The sequence below is a fragment of the Momordica charantia genome (genome assembly GCF_013281855.1).
Source record: "Momordica charantia cultivar OHB3-1 chromosome 3 unlocalized genomic scaffold, Mcharantia_2.0 BLBB01000003.1, whole genome shotgun sequence".
Taxonomy (NCBI): domain Eukaryota; kingdom Viridiplantae; phylum Streptophyta; class Magnoliopsida; order Cucurbitales; family Cucurbitaceae; genus Momordica; species Momordica charantia.
Genome location: NW_028275161.1, coordinates 4512808 through 4534115, shown reverse-complemented (window position 1 = coordinate 4534115; position 21308 = coordinate 4512808). Strand labels below are relative to the sequence as shown.

Here is a 21308-nt window from a genome sequence, read left to right as displayed (position 1 = left end):
AGCGAGGTACCGCTTCAGATCTGCGAAGGCTTTTTCGCACTCGTCCGCCCACTCAAACTTTCCTTCTTTCCTTAGTGTCCTAAAGAATGGTAAACTCTTGTCGGTCTACTGTGAGACGAACGTGTTTAGGGCTGCAACCTTCCTGTTTCGGCTCTAGAGCTACTTCAGGTTAGCCAGTAGCCTCATGTCTAGGATGGCTTGAATTTTCTCGGAATTGGCTTCGAGCCCTCCATGCACTATGAAGTCGAGGAATTTACCCAACCTTACTACGAAGACGCACTTGGTCAGATTCAGCTTCATCTCGTGACTGCGCATGACCTTGAAGGCTTCATAGAGATCCTGCTCGTGCTGTTCGGCTGTTCGGCTTTTGACGAACATGTCGTCGACATACACCTCTATGTTCCTCCTGATCTGCGGGGCAAACATTTTAGTCACCATCCTCTGATAAGTCGCTCTTGCATTTTTCAGTCCTAATGACATGAGCTTGTAGCAAAACAACCGTTGTTCGGTAGTGAAACAGATGTGTTCCTGATCGGCACCTAAGCCACTTAGAAGAGCATAGACTACCCCTACAGAACAACACGAGTCCTTTCAGCATGCTTTATCCTCACTCACATGCTTCCTAGTAAAGCAACTAGGATGTCACCCAACTTAAGATTGCTCCAAGCCAAGCACGCTTAACTTTGGAGTTCTTACGATTGAGCCACAGAAAAGGAAGGTGCACCTTGTTGGTATAGGTAGTGACTATCAATTCTTTTTAACCCTTTATTGACCATTCTTCAATAATCTCAGGATCTCTCTCATTCGGATGTGGTGTCGGTTCATTCATGTACCCCTCCTCTTGGGCGTCACACATTCGGATCTAGTTGTACCCGGAATAAGCATCCATGAATGTTTGTAATTCATGCCCCGCGGTAGCATTGACCAGCCGATATATTCTTGGTAGGGGAAGCTATCATTGGGGCAAGCCTTATTCAGGTTGGTGAAATCCATGCACATTTGCCATTTTCCGTTAGCCTTTTTGACCAAGACCACATTGGACAGCCAGTCGAGGTAGTGGACCTCCCGAATGAAATCTGCCTGTAGCAGCTTGGTTACCTCCTCTGCACCGGTAGTGTTGCATGCGCTGTCCATGGTTCGTTTCCTTTGTCTTACTGGCTTCACCCCAAGGTCCACATTTAATCGATGGACGGCGACCGATAGGTCGATGCAAGGCATGTATTCATGGGACCAAGCGAATATGTTCGAGCTGTACCAGGTGCACCTTCCAGTAGTTGGGTAAAGTTGCCCCCACATTAAGGTTCTCTTTCCTCCTTATGATAGGTACCGTTTCTAGCTCCTCTCCCAATGGGATGCTCTTCTCTCGCTCGGCGGTTGCAGCGGTGACATTGGGGTTCGACCCCTCTCTTGAGACGAGCCATGGTATGAGCGAACCTAGCTCGAGCTCTTCGCCTAGAGCACCGATGGCGCGTACCACCTTGGGCTCTTTCATGGCAATGACATAGCATTCCCGCGAGGCCTAATGTTGTCCGTCCACGGTTCCTACCCCATTGGGGGTAGGGAATTTCATCGTTTGGTGGTCAATGGAGGAGACATCCCTATAGTGATGTATGGCTGGCCATTCTTAGATGGCGTTGTACGCTAGGGGGTCGCCAGTACTACGAGCTCCTCAACCCGTGTGACGGCCTCATTTCCATCTCCGAAGGTAAGGAGCAACTCGATGCTACTCTCAGGGTAAACTCGCTTGCCGGAAAAGTCGGTCAGCAGGGACGAATATCTTTTGAGTTTTGTGATGTCCCATCCCAGCGTGCGTAGCACTCCCAAGGAAAGAACGTTGACTGAACTTCCACCATCCACCGATATTCGATGCGTAGGTACATGATCAATTCTCGCGACGATCACAAGTACGTCGTTATGCGACTGAAGTTGGGTGTCTGCCTCCCAATCCAAGAAGGTCACTATTGGACCCGACTCGACCAGTTTCGTCGTCATAACCTCCAGCGTTCCTGGTGCGCTTCTAGCTTGTCGGGCTAGGACCTTTTGCTTGTTACTGGACTCCCCCGTCCCCCGTGTTAGGCCTCCACTGATAAGAATGGCTGGCGGGCGTTCGTCCTTCTTTGGGGACTTTGACTTCGATTGTCCCCTATTTCCGTTATACTTTCGCCTGCGACTTCCTAGCTCCGAGCCTTCACCCACAAACTCCTTCAGGTACACTATTTGGACCAAGGACTCGACTTGATCCTTGAGGTCGCAGCAGTCGGCGGTGTGATGCCCGTGGTCTAGGTGGAATTTGCAATACTAGCTTTTATCCTTTTTGGCGGAGTTGTTCCGAGAGTGTTCCGGCCATTGCAGTAAGTTATCGATGGAGGTCCCGTTGGTTCGAGCTGGTATCTGGTGTACCAGGATGTGTGTGGGAGTGTATTTCACGTATCGTTGTGGTCGGTCACTTTTAGGGTCTATGCGAGCCTCGCCCGCCTCCCTTTAGAGGGTAGTCTTTCTGGCCGACTTTCCTTTATCGCGCCAATCCACATCGTTTGGCCTCTTGTTTAAGGACTGGGCTACGAGCATTTCTTTTCCCGCTATGTGCCGATTGATCCAGACCGTGAGCTCAACCATGGATTTGACGGGGTATTCGGCGAGCGAGCGGATGAGTTTTCTTTCTCTGATCCCCTAAAAGAGGGCCCAGAGAGCCACGCTTTCATTGTTGTTCGGTTCCTGTAGTCGTTTGTTAGAGAAGCAGGCAACGTACGCCTTTAGGTCCTCGTCCGACTTTTGCTTAACCGATGAGAGGTGAGTCTTCGTACGCTTGTTGATGCAAGAATAGTGGAACTGGTCTATGAACTTGCTGCCCAAGTCCTGGTAGCTCCCAACTGAGTACTGGGGAAGGTCTTAGAACCATTGCCGAGCAAATCCGATGAGGGTTTTGAAGACCCCTCGACACTGCTCGACGTCGATGTATCCTGCTTGACGTACTATGTGGTAGGTCCGGTGCCCCCAGCTTTGAGTTCTGTCCTTACGTGGTTGAATACTCACCTCCTTAATACGGTCTAGGTCTTCTTGGCCGATACCCGCTTGAGACCTACTCGGTCGGCTGGATGTTTCCATGCTGGTATGGAAATCAATATTAGACCGCATTGCCACACGCCTGGAGCTTCCTTTGTTGACCTTATCCGTAAGGTCTTTCGATCCCGCCGATAGTCCAAGAGACGCTAGGGGGTCCTGGCTTCCAAGTACTTCTTAAGTCGAGACCCAGAGTTTGGTCGCCCAGGACGAACTCCATTAGCCTTAGTGTTTGAGAGGCCATATGGACGTTAGCTGCTTGCATCTCATTGTGGAACCCCGAACTTTTGCGGTAAGGGCGCCCTACTATTGAACAATATTGTGTCCCTTATGTGCAAGTATACACGTTCGCTGTAGCAAGTAATAAAAAGTTCAAATCCATAGGGAATGCTCACTAAACACTTTAATAGTGGCTCATTGAAGCTAAAATCTAAATGCAAAATGTTGAATAGCAAAGATAACACGAGTAATATAGAAAATAAATGTTGCGATGCACAATGAATATTATAAACCTGAACTTAAATTGAATCCAAATGGCTTTTTAATAAGGACAGTAGGCAATGAAAACCGTTAACGAGTTACTCTTTAACAGGGTAAGGGGGAAAGTTGGATATGACTTTTTTTGGACTACTCAAACAATGCTATAGCATTAATAATGTGAGTACTATCTAAATAGACATGGAGCCTTCCCAGACGTCCCAGAGTTTCTGCTGTTAGGTTTTTAGACAAACTTAACAGCATTTAGTAGTAGTTTATAACTGCGCTAGGTGAGTCCTATTCCTAAATACCCACTCTCTAACTCAAGCAGATTCTAGCATAAATTGGAGTTTATCACTCCCTATTACACTTTCCAAGAGTTAACAAGGAGATATTCCAACAATCGTGATCAAGCATGCTGAAAATAACTTTAAACACAAGTTCAACTCAATACTCATTCATCATTAATACTAATAGAACAGTTTACAGGCCAAGAGTTCACAACATTTGCCCCTTACAAATAGGTTTAGCTATGCATAGTCATAGAAATAAAAAACAAAAAGGTGACAAGAAGACTACAATAAGAAATAGACACAAGAATGAAAAGAATGAGCTGAAGGTTCAGCTCCTTATAGACTGCTCTTTCTTTCTGTTTCAGCAACTACTTCGTGTCTCCACCTTTTCTTCTTGGCTTCTTTAAACTGTATTTGGGAGGTTTTCTTGAAGTGAGGGTTGATTGATGTGAAAAGTGTCTGGATGCTTCCTTTAATGTTGGCTTTTCTACCCTCATTTGTTTTTAGGGCAACAAACAGCTTCATGGGCTCATCTCTCACTTTCAGGTCATTTCATCATTTACTATGGTATCTCCCAAATTAAAGCTCTGTCACTGTCACTGTCAGTCTGTCGCTTTCTACTATTTTCTGATTCCGATGTAGTAGCGTAGTTGATGTTACAACAAAGTGCTTAAAATTAGAACTTCTAATAAAATCGCAACGTTAGGAAGAGAGGAAATATTCTAATATTTCATACACCAACTTAGTGTAGAATTGGTGCAATTGAGGCTATCTTAAGCTTATCTATATGAATTTCTCACCAAAATAACTCTCTTTTGGAAAGTTATCACACCTCCAAACTTGAACTATTGCTGGTCCCCAAGCAATACTAGTGGTTGTCAATTCAAGTGGTGGAATTATGATCACTATGCATGCCAACTACTTCTGTCCACTACCTAAGATCCCTTGCTGTGATAAGTATTTCTCAATCTACTCAAGCATTCTATCAGAAAGAAAATAAACAACTCTTGCACGAAGACTCATGTGCTTTATTCACACAGACCATTTCATTCCACCCTCACCCTTAAAAGCCTTCGAAAGATCTCCTCATCCTCCTTTCTAAAACTGGCTTCTCTACTTATGATTGCTAGCTCACTACTGCCCTCCTAGGATAGCTATGGGCTACTAGCCATTCTGGACCCTGCAGTTCTTTGCAATGTTTTTTTTTTTTTTTTAGAACTGAATTACAAGGCCAAAAATTTAACATAGCTTTACAATTAGGAAATACAAGAGAAGGAGTGTTGCAGTAAGAATCAAGATCCCTTACCCTCAAACTTGAAGCAAAGCATTGTCCTTAATGCTTAATGGATGGAGTTGAATGAATGAGGACAAGGCTCCCCTCAAACTTAAACTGAAGATAGGCTGAATATATATGATGTAGGGAGTACTACCTATCACGATTGTCTCTAGAATGGCGATAATCCTGCAGATTTGTCTACAGGACTTTAGCTTACTGGCAGTATGCAAAGAGGGAAATTAGCCCTCGAAGTTCAGCTAAGGATAAATTTCTAGGGAAGCTAGGGGATACTAGCAGAGTGAAATTATCATATGCTACTTTAAAACGCCTTAGAAAAAGGGCAACGGCCGAGAATTTCCTTCCTAACTTCAGCAAGAACAGACATCCTTCAAATTTCCATAAAACAAACATCGCATACAAGAATTAAAAATAGACTAGCATGCACAGCTCACTTATTCCACACTGAAGTCCTCAACATTTTTAATCGTGTTATTTTCATTTATGAGCCATTGAGTTGCTTTAAAAAAAAAAGAGAAATAAAAGAAAACTAAACAGCTGCCTACTAATATTTAATCTAACAAAACTACTAACCACCTATCTATCTAATACAAGTACAATGCAAATTACTAAATTTAAAGGACAGGAATGTAAAAATGCATAAAACTAAAAATGTTTTGAGCAAGGGAAAATCAACTCCCTTTGTTATCCTTCTTCTTCATCACTAGCGCCGGTCGTGGGATGAGATGCACCAGCATCTTCTTTTTCAACAATCTACTCCTCCGGAAATTTAGGGAATGGAGGGAATAGGTGAGAAAAGTTCCTCATCAAGGCCTTGCGAATCACAGTTTCTCTTTCTCTTGCATAACGCATATAAGCATGCTGCTTTCTTTCTGTTGCAGCTACCACTCCCATAATGGAGTTAAGTTGCTTCAACATGCTGAACTGATTTGAGGTAACTTCTTTCATGGCGAAGGTGATGTTCCCCCCTCTTTTGCTATGATCCACTGCTTTCAACCTCTCAATGGCAGCTTCATTGATTACCCCTTTGTCTTTGAGCATTTGATCTGCTTCTTCCACCTTGACTTCAAAGAAGTTACACAGCTCCATGATCAAATTTGGGAAAAAGAAATTTCCTTCCTTCCTTTTCTCTACAGTAGCGATCTCTCTCTCAATAAGCTGGCCTACGTTTATGCTAAGGCCTTCCATGATGTAGAACAGGAGTATAACTATTTCCCTTGTGATGGATGCATCATGCGTAGTTGGCATGAGCTTGCTCTTGAGCAGGTGGCACCATACATTTGCTTCATGCTTTAGGTTTGTCGGGAGGAAGGTTCGAGCTCCCCTTGTTGACAGCTGCCATCTAGCTTCATCTACTCCTATGCATTTTAGGGCATTATTGAGCTGCTCCTCAGATGGAGCAGTCAATATCTCATTAAAGGTAGCATGGGAGTAATTAGGTTGACTTTATACCTCATTAATGGCTTCAGCATTCCAACAAACATTCTTATCCCTTACCATTACTCCAGAAGGATCTTGAGGGTTGAGGTTGGCATATAATTCTTGTACTATCTAGATGACTGCAGGCTTTGGCTTGGTACAGAAAGACTGCCACTCGTGTTTGTTGACAGCACTAACTACGAAATTGGCATTACCGAATCAGATGGTAAGCCCCTCTCTCCCAGCAAATTTCTCTTCTTTAATTCCTCAAATCGTTGGGATGTTGTAACATCAACGAACCTCTCGTATGCTGGCTCTCCTGTAGTAACCTTTTCTTTTCCTTTCCCTCTCACCGGTGTATCTTCTTTCTGCTTCTCTTTTGCTGCTTCGCCCTTTGCCTTCTTTTTCTTGCTAGCTTTCTGTTTGGGTGATGCCTTTCTTTTTTTGGGAGATTTCCTTGTGGCAACTGGGACTGCTTCCTCTTCTCCTTTGTCACTCTAGAGGTCCTCATTATCTTATTCGTCCTCTGCAACCTTGGTTCACCCTTTTTGCCGAAACCCAATTCACTGAAACCCATGGGCACTCTCTCATTTTCTGATAGAGTCTGGACAAACTCTTCCACTACCTGTACTTTTTTAGGGGAGAAGGCCGGAGTTTCATCTTCATTTCCTTCCTCAGGCTGGACTTCTTCGTTATTCACCGGTCTCTCCTCTTCTGGGATCTCTTCCTCTAGGGAGACCCTTTCCTTCCTTTCAGTGGGCTTTGGCTAAGGCTTCGTCTTTGTAGCCTTTCGCCCTCCTTTCACTGGCTTTTTCTTCTTTCGAGAGAAAGAAACATCCTCACGATAAAACTGTTCTTCGGGTTGCTGCTCTGGCAGAGGTGGAGACTTTTCAAAGGCTTTCTGCGGTGATTTTTCAGGCAAAGGCGATGAGGTGAAGCTGGGAGGAGGTGTTACCTTCTTACCTTTCAATGCTCTTATCTTTACTCTAGGCATGGCGACACACTGGTGCTATAGGAATGGCGCTGCTGAAGGGGAACATGACTATGGTGGGGTTAGGGCAGGGTAGTGGTTTAGGAAGATGATGCAGATCGATGATCTTTTAAGGTTTCAAGACAGGGATAAAGGAATACTTAACTTTTCTCTCTTAAATGAGTCTGGCACGAATCCTTTCATAATTGGCTTGCTTCTCTTCAACTACCCCACTTACCCACTATTAGGATTGACTTTTTACTACAGAAATGTGTGTCGGTAGGCCAGTTTGACCACGAATTTAAACCCTTTTCCATCATTATTTGCCAAAAAGGTTTACATATTCTTAAAGTAAAACATGCATAGAACATATTGCAATATGTGGTACTTTAGGAAACCAATGAGAAAAACATCATCAAAGTTCGAAGAAAATAACAGTTTTTCGGATTTTGCAGGAAAATTGCGCCTGGTACAATTTTAGAGCAATTTTGCCAACTTTGCTAAACCGTGCGTTTTGGTTAATGAAGGGCAAGGATGACATTTCCTACATGTTTGAATGAAGCTACAACCGTGAGTCCAAGTCAAAAAGGGGTTGTTAGGTGAATCTCAACTCATTTCCACCTAAAAAGATGGGGAGTTCAACCAACGCAAGGGCCTATAAAAGGGAGCCTGTTCCTCAACAACAAACCATCCCTTCCAAGCTCGTTTTTAGCTTCATTTCATTTCTTCTTCATTGTAGAACTCGTTCTTATACTTTAGATTTATGTTTTAGTTGTTATTTCCTTGTATTTTCATACTTTTGCTTATCATATTGCTTTTAATTCAAGTTCTACCTTTTGTTCTTCATTTATTTTGTTCTTCTTAAGTTGTTTAGTGAGTTTACACTACCCTCACACTCGAAAGAGAATAGGGTCAAGCTAGAACTCTTTGTACGGCTTATTTATTCGTTTTAATTCAATGAAAATTACTTCCTCTATGTTTTCGTGCACTTTCTTTCAGATTGTGCCTGACACATTTTTGGGTTGGTTTCCAAAAACTTCTCTTTATGTCTTTTTTCAATTTTGCCATTGGGATTTTGATTTATACACTAAAGCCCAACTCTGAGAAGGGTGCGTTAGGTAAAATAATAGGAAACTAATATGGTATGTGACTTAGACATAAGCACATAAAACATGGTCAGACCATCAGCTAATTGCTTCATGGTTGGGAGGTATTCACTTATTTTTATTTAGTTCTTTCTACTGATTTTGGGGCTTCTTTTCAACTCATTTATTCAAGCCTTGTTTGCTGCACCATACAAAGATTATTGTCTAAAGATTGGCCCATTATAGATGGAATCTATTAGAAAAATTACTCACAGGTCCTTTCTAATATATGTTAAATAAGGATAAAAAATAAAGTCAAATATGGAATAAATTTAGAATTTGGGCGGTTTCCTTAGTTTTGTTTTGAAATCCCTAAAAATCGTGCCGCCATGTTTCATGAAATCCTTGATTTTTGTTGTCAAATCCATAAATCCCTAAAATCCCTAATTTGAAATACTAAAATCGTGTTAGGGAGTTGATTATATTTTGGATATTTGACACAATACTTCAAGGTATATATTATATAACCTTATATTTGAGTATATACCACCAAAAGTTATATATTATATAACCTAAATATTTGAGTATCTATACACTTTTGAAGTAGTATATGTTTATCAAACTATAAATTATGGGATAAAAATATATTATATAATAGTAGTTGGAATATATTCTATAACATAGTAGTATACGATAATAAAAAGTATATATTATATAACTATTTAGATGAGTATGTGTTAATGATACTATTGCAACAACAAAAATAATAAAAAAAGCATAAAAGAAAAATGCCAAAAAAAAAAACAAATTCCGTGTGAGAGGAATTTTTTAAATTTTGATTACCAAAGGAATGGGTTTTGTATTAATTCTGGAGAAAAATATGAGATTTTTTATATTGGATCAAGAGAAAAAAGATTTAAAATTCAAATATGGAGAAAAGTGATAAAAATCAAATCTAATCCTTTAAATAAAAAACAAATTTAATCAAATAAAACAATAATAATTGAGAGTAATCTTGGGATTAATGAAAATTTAAAATATCAGAATCCAAATATGTAAAAATTTGGAAACTTAAGCTATTTGTCAAATATAGTTTCTAAAATGACCCATTAAAGATATTTTCTCTAAAATATATCGCATGACAATGGAAAATTAACAAATTTGACTTAATAAGTTTTTCAGTTTGCTCAAATGACCTACTATTTGAAATATGCTTTTTTGACCTAAATGGAGTTTTTCTAAAAACTCGGGCGAGTTGTGAACTCGCCCGAGGTTTTATGAAATTTCCTTGGAATTAGTTTACGGGTGAGTTTTTACAATCTTGGGCAAGTTTAAATATGAATATATATTTTATTTGTTATTTTTCTTATCAAATTATTATTTGGCTTGGTGGATTTGAAAATACCCATTTGAATACGAGGACTTGGTTCAAGCTTGTGGGATGAAATTTTAGTTTTTTTCAATCTAAAATTAGAAATGGATAAAAATTTAAAGCTTGTGGGATGAAATTTAAAAATGACTGTGACTTGAATCCAGACCCTTAAAATTGCTAGAGTATATACGAAGCCAATGAACCAAGAACATTATTTTCAATTTATTTGCGCATATTATATTGTAATGAAACTTAACTTCATTCGAAATTCATTCCAAGAAACTTGCTCGTGAATCCGCGAATTTAATAACTCGGGCAAGGTTTCTTCGAACTCGCCCGAGTTTTGCATGATTCTCGATCAAGTTTTCTTTAAACTCACCCAAGTTTTACATGAATCTCGAGCGTATTTTCTTCGAACTCGCTTGAGTTTTGCTTGAATCTCGGACGAATTTGCACAAGTCTCAAGCGAGATTTATGAATTTTTGGCGAGATTTATGCAATCTCGAGTGAGAATCAAACTTGATATTAATGGTCATTGGCCATAACTCAAATTAAAAAAAAACAAATCAAGGTGCCGAGATTTATGCAATATGGATTCAAGTTCGAGATTTATGCCCATTCTAATTTCAACAAACTCAAATAAAAAAATCATTCGAGATTAGAGTTGTATCTCAATCTCTATTCGAATCGAAAGAAAGTGATGAAAACCAAAATCGATAAATAAGAGAAGAGAAAAAAAAATCTGAAAATAAAAATAAATAAAGAAATGAGAAGGGACATAATAGTTCGAATCAATAGTCTCGCTGCAATTACTTTTACAAAATGGAAGTTGTTATAGGAAGAAAATAGAGATCGGACTAAACAACCGAAAATAGGAAATGGAACCGAAGAATAAGCGACCCGAAGAGAGGTAAGTGGGTCGAGGTCCAGCAATCCGGGCCAGCCATAGCCGACCCGGGGTGGACGCCGACCAGACCTCAGCGCCGAGACTTCCTCAGCGCCGAGGAGTTCTTGGCCCAATGGCCAAGAACTTCACGGATTCTCCCCGACCCCCACGCAGCACGATCCGAGTCGACTTGGTCTCGGTCCTGAATGTAGCATGAGGCACACTCTGTCTAGTTCTCCTGAGTGCATTAGGATTCAACTTATGTAAATCCTAAAGGGAATAGGATTCAACTGATGTAAACCCTGAAGGGATTAAGATTCAACCTCTATCAATACGAGAGTAAGCTAAACCCTAAAGGTATGCTTACAACATCCTACATTTTATACTCAACTACTCTGATTCTGGCTTAAGCATCGGAGCCTATGTGGCAAGAGCCACACCGGTCTTTAGTGCTCTTATGTTTTGCAGGTCTCGTCGATCCCTTTTATTCTAGAAGATTGGTACGAATTTGGCGGATACCAAGAGGCCAAATTTCTGCATCAACAATTGGCGTCATCCGTAGGGACGACTAAAATCTAAAAGTCAAGTGGATTGACAGCGAATTGACCAAGAGCTGCTCGGATCCGAGGAAATCTCAAGAGAAACAAATTGACATGGGTTTTAGAGGTAGACCATACGACTTGAGGGCTGCCCCTATCTGAGGTAGCTAGTGAAGGAAAAAGCAAATCAATAAATTCTGAGGCAGGACCCAGAACGAACGAATCAACAAATTTTAGGACAGATTCTAGATGAGATAAATCGACAGATTCCAAAACAAACTCTAGGATAAAACGAGTCAACAAGTCCCAGAAAAGAAAAGGCAACCTACCCTCATTCGAAGTCCACGGAAGAACAAAGCTACTGCAAAGACCTGACAACCAACTACATAACTGGTCATCACCCAATCCAAGACATGACCAGACTTCAGGACATTGGATCCAAGGCATGACCAAGTGTCGACCGAGCAGGTCTCTTCGCCCGACCAGGTCTCTTTTACCTACCAAGCAGATTCACCACTCGTGGAAAGGATAGTCCATCTAAAGGTCAAAATTCTCTGCTATCAAACAATACAACGACTCAACAGTTCCTACTGATTACCGTAATGACATCTACGGAGTGACAAAGGATATTATGGTCTCAAGGAAAAGGAGAAAGATCTCATCCGCAAGAGTCACCTCAAGAAATTTGTTGAAACCTCCAAGGTAACTCCTAGCAACAACCACAAACGACAAAGTCTCCTACTAGGGAGATAAGGATAATGTTAAGAGGGAAGGATGAGAATCTAATAAAAAACGACGAGTATCACAGAATGCTACTACACTACCTTGAAAAGCAACTGATTAACATATAAAGTTTCTAGTTCAGACAATGGTAAGTTTGGTGTGTAATTTTAATTGTTTATAATTACGAAGTTTAAGTTTAATTTTCTGGTAACCGCATATTTAATAAATCGCATAATTTAGGACTGATTTTTTGGTAACTGCATGTTGATATTATGTTTTCAAAAATACTTACTCGTTTGTGAATTAAAAAGACTCCTAGCATCTGAAATATAATTAAATCTTTACTACTTGAGCATTTATCTTTTATTCTAAATGAAAATCCCTCAAGTGGGGGCATGGGTAAGTAAATCAACAACTGGTCAAGGAACTCGAACAAGCACAAACCTAGAAGCAGACCGATAAACTAGAAGCCAATAAGTGAAACTAGGGAAGAGAATCCCAGGGTACTGAAAAACACATACGTACAAGCCCAATAAGGTTAAAACAAAAGGCAGGCAAGCCTAACCAATCAAGAAACCCAGGGATAGAAAGCCATTTAGTAAAAACCAAAATAGGTTAAAAACCCAGGGTGTTGATTAACTTAGGGTAAAAAACCGGCAAAAACCAAAATGTTAGAAACCCAAGGTCGACTAGATTCAGGGTATAAAACCATTGGCGAAAGTCAAATAGGTTAGAAACTTAAGAGTGAATTTTTTGGTATAAAATGATGGGCAGAAGCCAAATAGGTTAGAAACCTAAAGAATTACCATTGGCCCTACTGAGAAGTTAAATCCTAAAGCCAAAATGTAACGGTAAAAACTAACCGTATAGCAGTGCTTAAGAGACTTGATTGCAGCCAACTACAACAAAAGAAAATTGGGGCTATGACAGCCAGCCCATGAAATGACAACTAACAACAACAAAAGGTATAAAACCATTGGTAAAAGCCAAATAGGTTAGAAACCCAAGAGTAAATCCTAGAGTATAGAACCCTGGGCAAAATCCAAACATGTTAGAAATCCAAGGGGGTGCAGCTAGCCCAACTAAAAGTTAGATCCTAATGCAAAAACGTAAACAGTTAGAATTAATGTACGGTAGAGCCCAAGAGACTTGACTACAGCCAACTACGACAAAAGGATATGGGGGCTATGACAATTAGCCCATAAAAACGACAACTGACAACAACAAATACTCTCAACACTAAAGGACTTGATGGTAGCCAACTACAACAAAAGAGAATGGGGGCTATGACAGCCAGCCCATAGAGACAACAACTAACAACGATAAATACTCTCAATATAGAAGCCCTAACATGCTTTCTGCCTTCTATTTTGAGAGTAGGGGCTATTGTTATAGGAAGAAAATAGAGATCGAACAAAACAATCGAAAAAAGGAAATGGAGCCGAAGAAGAAGCGACCTAGAAAGAGGTAAGTGGGTCGAGGCCCAGCAAACTGGGCCAGCCATAGCCGACCAAGGGTCAGCGCCGAGGAGTGCTCGGCGTTGAGGAGTTCTCGGCCATTGACCTATTCGTCCCGACCCCCGCGCAGCCCCATCCAAGTCGACTTGGTCCCAGTCCTGAATGCAACATGAGGCCCACTCCATCAAGTTCTCTTGAGTGCATTAGGATTCAACTTATGTAAATCCTAAAGGGAATAGGATTCAATTGATGTAAACCCCGAAGGGATTAAGATTCGACCTCTATAAATACCAGAGTAAGCTAAACCCTAAAGGTATGCTCACAACACCCTACACTTTATACTCAACTATTCCGATTCTGACTTAAGCATCGAAGCCTGTGTGGTAAGAGCCATATCGGTCTTTAGTACTCTTATGTTTTGCAGGTCGATCCCTTTTATTCTAGAAGATTGGTGCGAATTTGGCGGAATCCCAAGAGGCTAAATTTCTACATCAATAGAAGTGAAAAATAATATTATATGCAAAAAAAATGGGAGCGTAGAAGAGTAGAGAAATTTAAAAATAGAAGAGAAATAAATGGAAGAGAGGAGATAAGGGAAGAGAGAAGAGGCATCATTGTAATTTCATAGTTTTTTTTTTTAATTGAATAAAATAATGATTTAGGTTGGAAAAAGAAATTTGAAAAGTTAGCTTATTTGAGCAAAGTGAAAACTTTTTTAGGTTATTCGTGTCAATTTCCCTAGCGGATAATGCTGCCTCATCGTCAACATAAGAACTGTTGTAGTAGTCAAACGATCAATAATTGAGCCACCTTAATTGGAGATGAGACATTTTCCTACTCGTTTGAAATATACTTTCTTGAGAATAAATGATATTTTATCTATTATAGTCTCATCTGAATTAATTGCCAATTGTGAGTCTCTTTTGTTGATTTTGTTAAGACAAAGAAGACAATTGGATGGACTCTTGTGGATATAGAGAGAATCAACCCGGCCTATTGCATGCATAAGATCAAATAATTGTCAAAAGCAGGTAGTCAAACTCACACTTAGCCGACCTTATCGAAGTGTTTGACGTTTTTTAAAAGTATCGAATGAAGTTCAACCTAAGCAAATGTGCATTCAAGGTGTCACAAGGAAAGTTCCTAAGTTTCATGGGAGCTCTTAAGAAACTCAAGCAACTTCCATGCCTAAATGAAAGGACTGTAGCCCTCCATTGTTTTGTATATATAAGGATTGCCGTCCTCAATCAGGGGTGGATGTACGTAGGGCCCAAAGGGGGCTCGAGCCCCCCCGAACTTTGTAAAATAAGAATATGGACGTTCAAATTCAATATAAATTTCAAAACTTACCTTTGGCACGATGGAAATTTTAAGCACCAGCCCCCTCTTGTGTGTATGTTCCTGTGCCTGTGCGTTAGGCGCTTTTTATTGTTATTATTATTTTTTTTTTCACGATGTATTTCATCCAAGCTTAGGCACTTTCTGTTAAATTTTTTTTTTTAATTTATGTAATTTGCATTGCTGCATGCTTCGGTTTGAGCTTGCGTTAGGCGCTTTTTATTATTATCATTATTTTTTTCATGATGTATTTCGCCTTTTTTTCTTTTTTTCATAATTCATGATTTTTCCTTTCTTTTTCAATTAAGTATTTTTCTGGTGAGTTTTATAAAAGGAAATTATTTTTTGTCATTATAGATTAGGTCCATTTTAAAAAAATAAATTGTAAATTTTCTATACAAATATATCAATTTTTTTTATTTTACAATCAAATATGTAGATTTTTAGAAAATTTTGAAAAAGAAGAGAATATATAGGTTGATAAGACTTTTATGGTCTAATTGTTCCATGTAATTTCAAAACTCATTTTCGTTTTCAATTTATAGGTATTTTTTTAAAATTAAATTATTGTATCGATTTTTTTTCTTCTTTAAAATCATAATTTTCATAGTCAATTGTTCTTATTTTGTATAATTTTTAATTTCAATTTTACATAATCTAGAGAAGTAAAAAATTTGGACATTCATTGTCTAAGGTAAATTTTTATTAACTTTACATCTTACATACTATGAATTTTACTATTTGACGTTATTTTAAATGTAATAGTTAGTAAAAGTTTGAACTAAAATATAAAATTGTCATGTTTCAACTACTTTTAAAAGCTTAGACTATAGTATAAAATTGTCGTGTATACAATAGAATTATTATCATTATTCATATTTTATGTGTTTAACTTTTTATTTTATTTTTATTAATATTATCGTAGGTTTAATTTGAAATCTAAATAGTGATACTATATAAAAAAAATTAATGAAGTCATCATCGTGAAAAAATTACCTAAGTAAATTTAGAAAAATTATCTGCAAAATCTAGTATAAAAACTAGAATTACCGATTACAATTGTAACATTCAAGACCAAGTTTGTATAGCATATTTACAAAGGACTTATTTGCAAATTAGTATGAAGCCCCCTCTCAACAAAATTTCTGGATCCGCCACTGCCTTCAATCCTTTTATTCTAAGGATTGTCATCGACATATCTACACATATTTGTTTGCTAGGTTATATATATTGTATTTAAATAAAAACAAATTTTGACTGATTCAACTTTTAATGCAATTATTTTTTCTAATCTTTTATCAAATAATTTAGAGTAAACATAATAATTTATAAATTAAATCATAAAAAGTTTTAAATAACCATCTTATAAAAAAAAGTTAGATATTAAGTATCAATATGGATATATTCATATTTCTTAGATGAAAAATATCCAATTGGTATTATATCTTTCTGACATATTTGTAAATTTAAGCTCTCTAGCAACAGACCTACTCTCTAGGAATAACCTGGTTGACAAGGGCTTAGGCCACCAATGTGGCCTGAATTTGGGTCCTGAGCCCTTAATGACGCCTGGATTTGGTTTTGAGACAGCATGGGTGCCCTTGATTGGACGACTTTGCTTATATAGTTTATTGGGCGGGGATTTTCTCTACCCTACCCACGACCACTAGGTCGTTTGCTTCTTTTTTGGAGTTGAATAGACTTCTCGTTTCTTTTAAAATAAACGATTTTGAACTTAGATATAAATGTTTGAAAGGTAAGGTAAGATAAAGGAAATGTTACTTTGAACTTGCCTTTGCCAAATAAGACATCCTTGGGAGTTCCATGAAGTAACCATAAGAAACATGCTGGAAGGAAAATTTTCCCATATAATTGAGTCAGTCAGCAGTTGTATAACATCTGAGCAAGATAAAATTCATTATTGAATGTAACAAAGAAATCAATCTAAAAAAGGAAGCCTCATTTTATACTGTTTATCTGTCTGGAAAGTGATTCTTTAGATCAGAACTAAATACACAATTCAACCGATCAAGTTCAGTAAAACGGTGAAATTTAACATTCGAAATCCAGAGAAACTCAAAAGTAAACAGAAAAAGGCTGGTATGTTACATGTTCCAATCTACGGTCACTCCTAGTAATGAGTTCCATGGTTTCTTTTCACTTTGTTGTGGCCCTAGCACTCATGGAGGAATGGTAATTGGTACTTCTTTGCTTCCTATAAGAAGTATAAACATCATCGTATTGACTATCCTCATTCGGATTGGGCGTTGCCCCAAGTCCTAACCTTCCCGAACCTTTCCGGTCGACACTCCCGTCAGCGTAAGCACCAGTCTCCGGGTCAACCTGAAGGTTGGGAGGAGGAGGAATGCAAGCTCCACCCTTACGTACTTGCGGTTCTCTCTCGTACTCGTAATCATCGTCTTTGGTATCGGAACTCATGGGTCCTTCCGAAGGGTTAACCTCTCCAATCTCTTTAAAGAACTTAGACACTCTCTCGAGAACTTCTGAGGGAGATATATTGGATGGAGGAATTATAGTTGGAATATCCAAAGGGCTCATGGGAGAGTATGGGACCCCACTTCCAATCTGCATCTTCCTCACCATTCCAGGAATAAGACCAGGAGGGAACAAAGGATATGGTGGCAATTTTTCACCCACAGCAGCAGGCTGTGGTGGCATTAATTGGGCATTGGGCTGTGGGTTTGGTGGTTGAACAGAAGTTGGCAAAGGAATGGAGTTTACAAACGCAGCAGCAGGTATCGTATTAGGTAGAAATTGGTGTGGTGTAACGGATCTTGACAGCGCTTGGCCCAGAGCGATCGGCTTATCGGGGTGTTCTGGATCGGTAAAACTTGGAAGAGCACCTGGCCTGTCAGGTTGCCACTGGTGCACAGTATGGCTATTTGAATGTTGTGCCAATCCTGCATGGCACCACAAAAAGAAGTTTAACGGAGATCATTTCCCGTTTTACCGGCTGCAAAGAGAACAGACGTGAATGCATAAAAAGCTAGAAAACAAGAGAGGGGGCCCTACCAGCAGCTGAATCTACTGAAGAGGGCAAATCTTTTGGAAGCCCTGACAAAGTTTTAGCCGGTACCCCATTAATCATTTCACCCTCAAGTGCACCGATAGTACCTTGATCGTAGATCTCCTTGGACGCCCAGAACTGTACCAACTTCTGTAATTTCATCTGACTTTCCTCCTTCATTTGAGGGTTGTGATAGACCCTTGCAAGCATGGAACCTAAAACTGGTTTAAATGCTAGAGCTTCATTGTCAAGGTCAATTGTGTTGATTCTTCGCATCATGCTGCAAAAGTTGGAAGACAGATTTCATGGGGGGGAAGTTGTCATATAGCTCGCATAATTATATTGTAGTATTGCAGATTAGATAGTCGACACAATTCATATTTTATTGAATAGAACTTCTATCAGATCAAAAAATAAAAATAAACTGAATGTGGGGAAGAAACAAAGTAAATAACAACACACACTAGTCCCTGAAGACTATCAATGCACTCAATTACTGTTATAAAACGAAAAATAATGAGGATAAAGAGAGATGTACATGGTATTCAGCAACAATCATGAACTGCAACATACTAGTTGCATTAAACCAAGCAATCATAAATTTGAAAAACCAGTAATAGAAGCAAGCAGGTGTAGGATAGTGTACCTCTCAAAAAGAATGTCATTGACAAGGTATATTATATGAAGTTGCTTCTCAGAATCATCTATGTTAAATATCATGTCTCTAAGTGCCTCGGCCATAGCTGGAGCAAAAGGAGACCGCTGCATGAACCAAGTTTTAGCACCTTTAATTGATTCTTTAGCACCAGTGAGATTATTAAGCACATTGTTTAGCTCCAGAGCAACATCAGAAGGAAGAGGTCCAGAAAGGCCTTTAAAAGATTTTGAAGATTGATCATAATCCGACCGACCAGGCACCCCAAAGGCCTGTTGATGGTGCTGCTCGTAGAAAGAAGCAAAAGGAGTTTGGTGCATTTGAGGACCTCCAATTATTGATGCGGAAGAATTCAACGGAGGAGCATTAAGTGGAGATGGACTTGTCATAGGATTTGGATGGGGGTGCAACATGGACATAGATGAAGACGGAAAGGGGGAATTGAAGGGACCTCCGAGATGGGGACGAGTCATTAGCCAAAGCTTATAACGGTAGTAACCCTGCCCCTCCCCACCGAAGAGGAAGCCATATGCCGGATTATCAAGTTGCTTTTCACGTATCATGGATTCAAATTCAGGGCCATTCTTTATGATATACTCCACAAGTTTTTCGATACGTTTTTGGAGCTCGGGATCTGAAGGAGGTGGAACTGGTGGTGGAGCAGAATCATAGGGACTGTGGAAAGGTGAAGGACCCATGGGAGGAGGTAAATGAGGAGCAAAAGCTGGCGGTGGCTGCTGTTGCTGTTGAAGATGGAGAAGGTGAGGGTGGGGTGGATGATGTGGGTGGAGTTGTGGTTGCTGCTGCATAGGGTGGTGAAAAGGGAACTGTTGCATAGCAGGATGTGGCGGCAGGAACGGAACGGATGGAGGAAATTGTTGATGTTGGCCATGAAATCCAAACGGCTGCTGTTGTTGTAGGTTAGTTGCTTGTCTCTGCTGGTTGGCATAAGCCATAGCAGAAGCAGCTGCATAATCTTGAGACTGTCGATCCATTAGCTATCAAGAATTCTATATGAACTATCAGCTGGATAGTAATCTCGACAAAATCTCCAACCAAATCAATCTACAGGCACAAATTGACAAACAAACTCATAATTAATCATCCTCCAAAAAATCAAAAGCTGTAGTTATGTCCCAACCCCATTTCTCATCATCAAACAAATCCAAATTAAAAGTAAGTATCAATCAACCATTATTATCATCAAACAACTCCAAATCAAAAGTAAGTATCAATTAACCATTCTTATCATCAAACAAGTCCAAATTAAAAGTAAGTATCAATCAACCAACTACATTTCACTAAATCGTTATGGATATGTGAACATAGAAAATCCCTTTGGACGTATACTCTCTTTTATAGTTCCAATTGGCCCGGGAACGTTACACACAACACATAGTTGATCCTCTATGACAGAGAAAGCTTTGAGTTGTTAATTACTTTGGTTTGGGCGGTGCGGAATAGACGAAACAGTGCCATATTCGAAGGAAACCAGAAATTTGGAACTACATTTTTCAGTTTACTGAGGCCAATTCTAATGCTTCAACCCAGCAGAACCTACTGCTAGTCTCCCCAAAGCAGAACAATCCAGAAATTTGGAACCCCTCGGCTTTGAATAAACTCAAATTAAACACTGATTATCTTACCTCTTTGCACAGCTACCAGAAAGTCTGATACCGTGAATTGACTGTCAGCTGATAATGGTGGCGTATTTTTTGTGTTCTTAAATCTGGCAAGGAAGATGGGTCATGATTGGTGGAGAAATTATGGAAATTCGAAAGGGGCTAAGGGAGGTTGAGTTTACCTTGTGTGGAAGAGATGGTAACCGCGCGGCCCATGAAGCAGCAAGGTTGGCGGCGTGTGATGGCATGTCCGCCGCCGCTCGAAGAAGCGCCGGTAGCTATGGAGACGGTGTTGATTACAGAGCTAGGGCACCGCGAGCGATGGATTTCTTTGTCTGAAACACAGGTCTTGGGTTGTTTTCTAATTCTATTTTTTTTAGTGGAAAAAACTGGGGAAATTTACTCAAATAATCTTCCTAAAATTCCTAAATTATTAAATTATTTTCGAAGGAATGTTTATCAATTTATAAACTGAATAATTTCAAATATTTTGAAATAAAATGTTGTTTACCTAAATAATAATAGTAATAATAATAAAATTTTATTAATTTAAATGAAAGGTAGAAATAAGTAAATAAATCAATTCTTCAAATTAAAATTCAAATTGATTAAGAAATCATTTAGAGATTAAAGAATTTTTTAATTAAAAATTTGAAAATTAAAATTAAGGAAAACAGAATCTCAATCTCTCCTCAATCTCCGTATTCAAATTTGAAATTTAATCTAGATTTTTGTAAGATTTTTCTTTTTCCTTAATTATTATTTGAACTAATCACTTAAAATAGAAAATAAATATATGGATCTCTCTTCCTCTCGTTCCCTTCCTCTCTCTCGTTCCCTTCCTCTCGCTCCTCTCGCTCTCTTCCTCTCTCCTTCTCGTTCTCTTGGGAGGGAATAATTAATTAAAATAAATCTCTGGGAGGGAAAGTAAATTGATATACAGAGTGATATCAGCAAATATTAGAAAACATAGGTTTTGAAAAAAAGTGGGTAAAAAAAATATTGCATTGATAAAATGGCTATTCAGCCCAAAACCCCAAGAAGTGGGAGCGGAAAAAATTCGATCTCATAATTTCTCCGAAAATTGACC

General features: G+C 39.2%; 2 protein-coding genes across 3 annotated transcripts; both read right to left on the bottom strand.

The window, feature by feature from the left end:
* Window positions 1–1641: 1641 nt before the first annotated feature.
* LOC148212203 (uncharacterized) lies at window positions 1642–3135 on the bottom strand. The gene is made up of 2 exons (XM_088122140.1): window positions 3018–3135; window positions 1642–2279 (listed from the first exon to the last, which is right to left on the bottom strand). The coding sequence occupies exons 1-2, from the start codon at window positions 3133–3135 to the stop codon at window positions 1642–1644; spliced, it is 756 nt and encodes a 251-aa protein (XP_087978266.1).
* Window positions 3136–16858: 13723 nt separating this feature from the next.
* On the bottom strand, window positions 16859–20604 carry LOC111024140 (SUPPRESSOR-OF-WHITE-APRICOT/SURP RNA-binding domain containing protein 1). Of its 2 annotated transcripts, XM_022301750.2 has the most exons (5): window positions 20401–20604; window positions 20243–20325; window positions 18588–19661; window positions 17947–18221; window positions 16859–17834 (listed from the first exon to the last, which is right to left on the bottom strand). In XM_022301750.2, the coding sequence occupies exons 3-5, from the start codon at window positions 19589–19591 to the stop codon at window positions 17071–17073; spliced, it is 2043 nt and encodes a 680-aa protein (XP_022157442.1). In that variant the 5' UTR covers window positions 19592–19661; window positions 20243–20325; window positions 20401–20604; the 3' UTR covers window positions 16859–17070. The 2 variants fall into 2 exon arrangements, with proteins under 2 accessions (XP_022157442.1, XP_022157443.1); XM_022301751.2 differs by lacking the exon at window positions 20243–20325.
* Window positions 20605–21308: the final 704 nt, after the last annotated feature.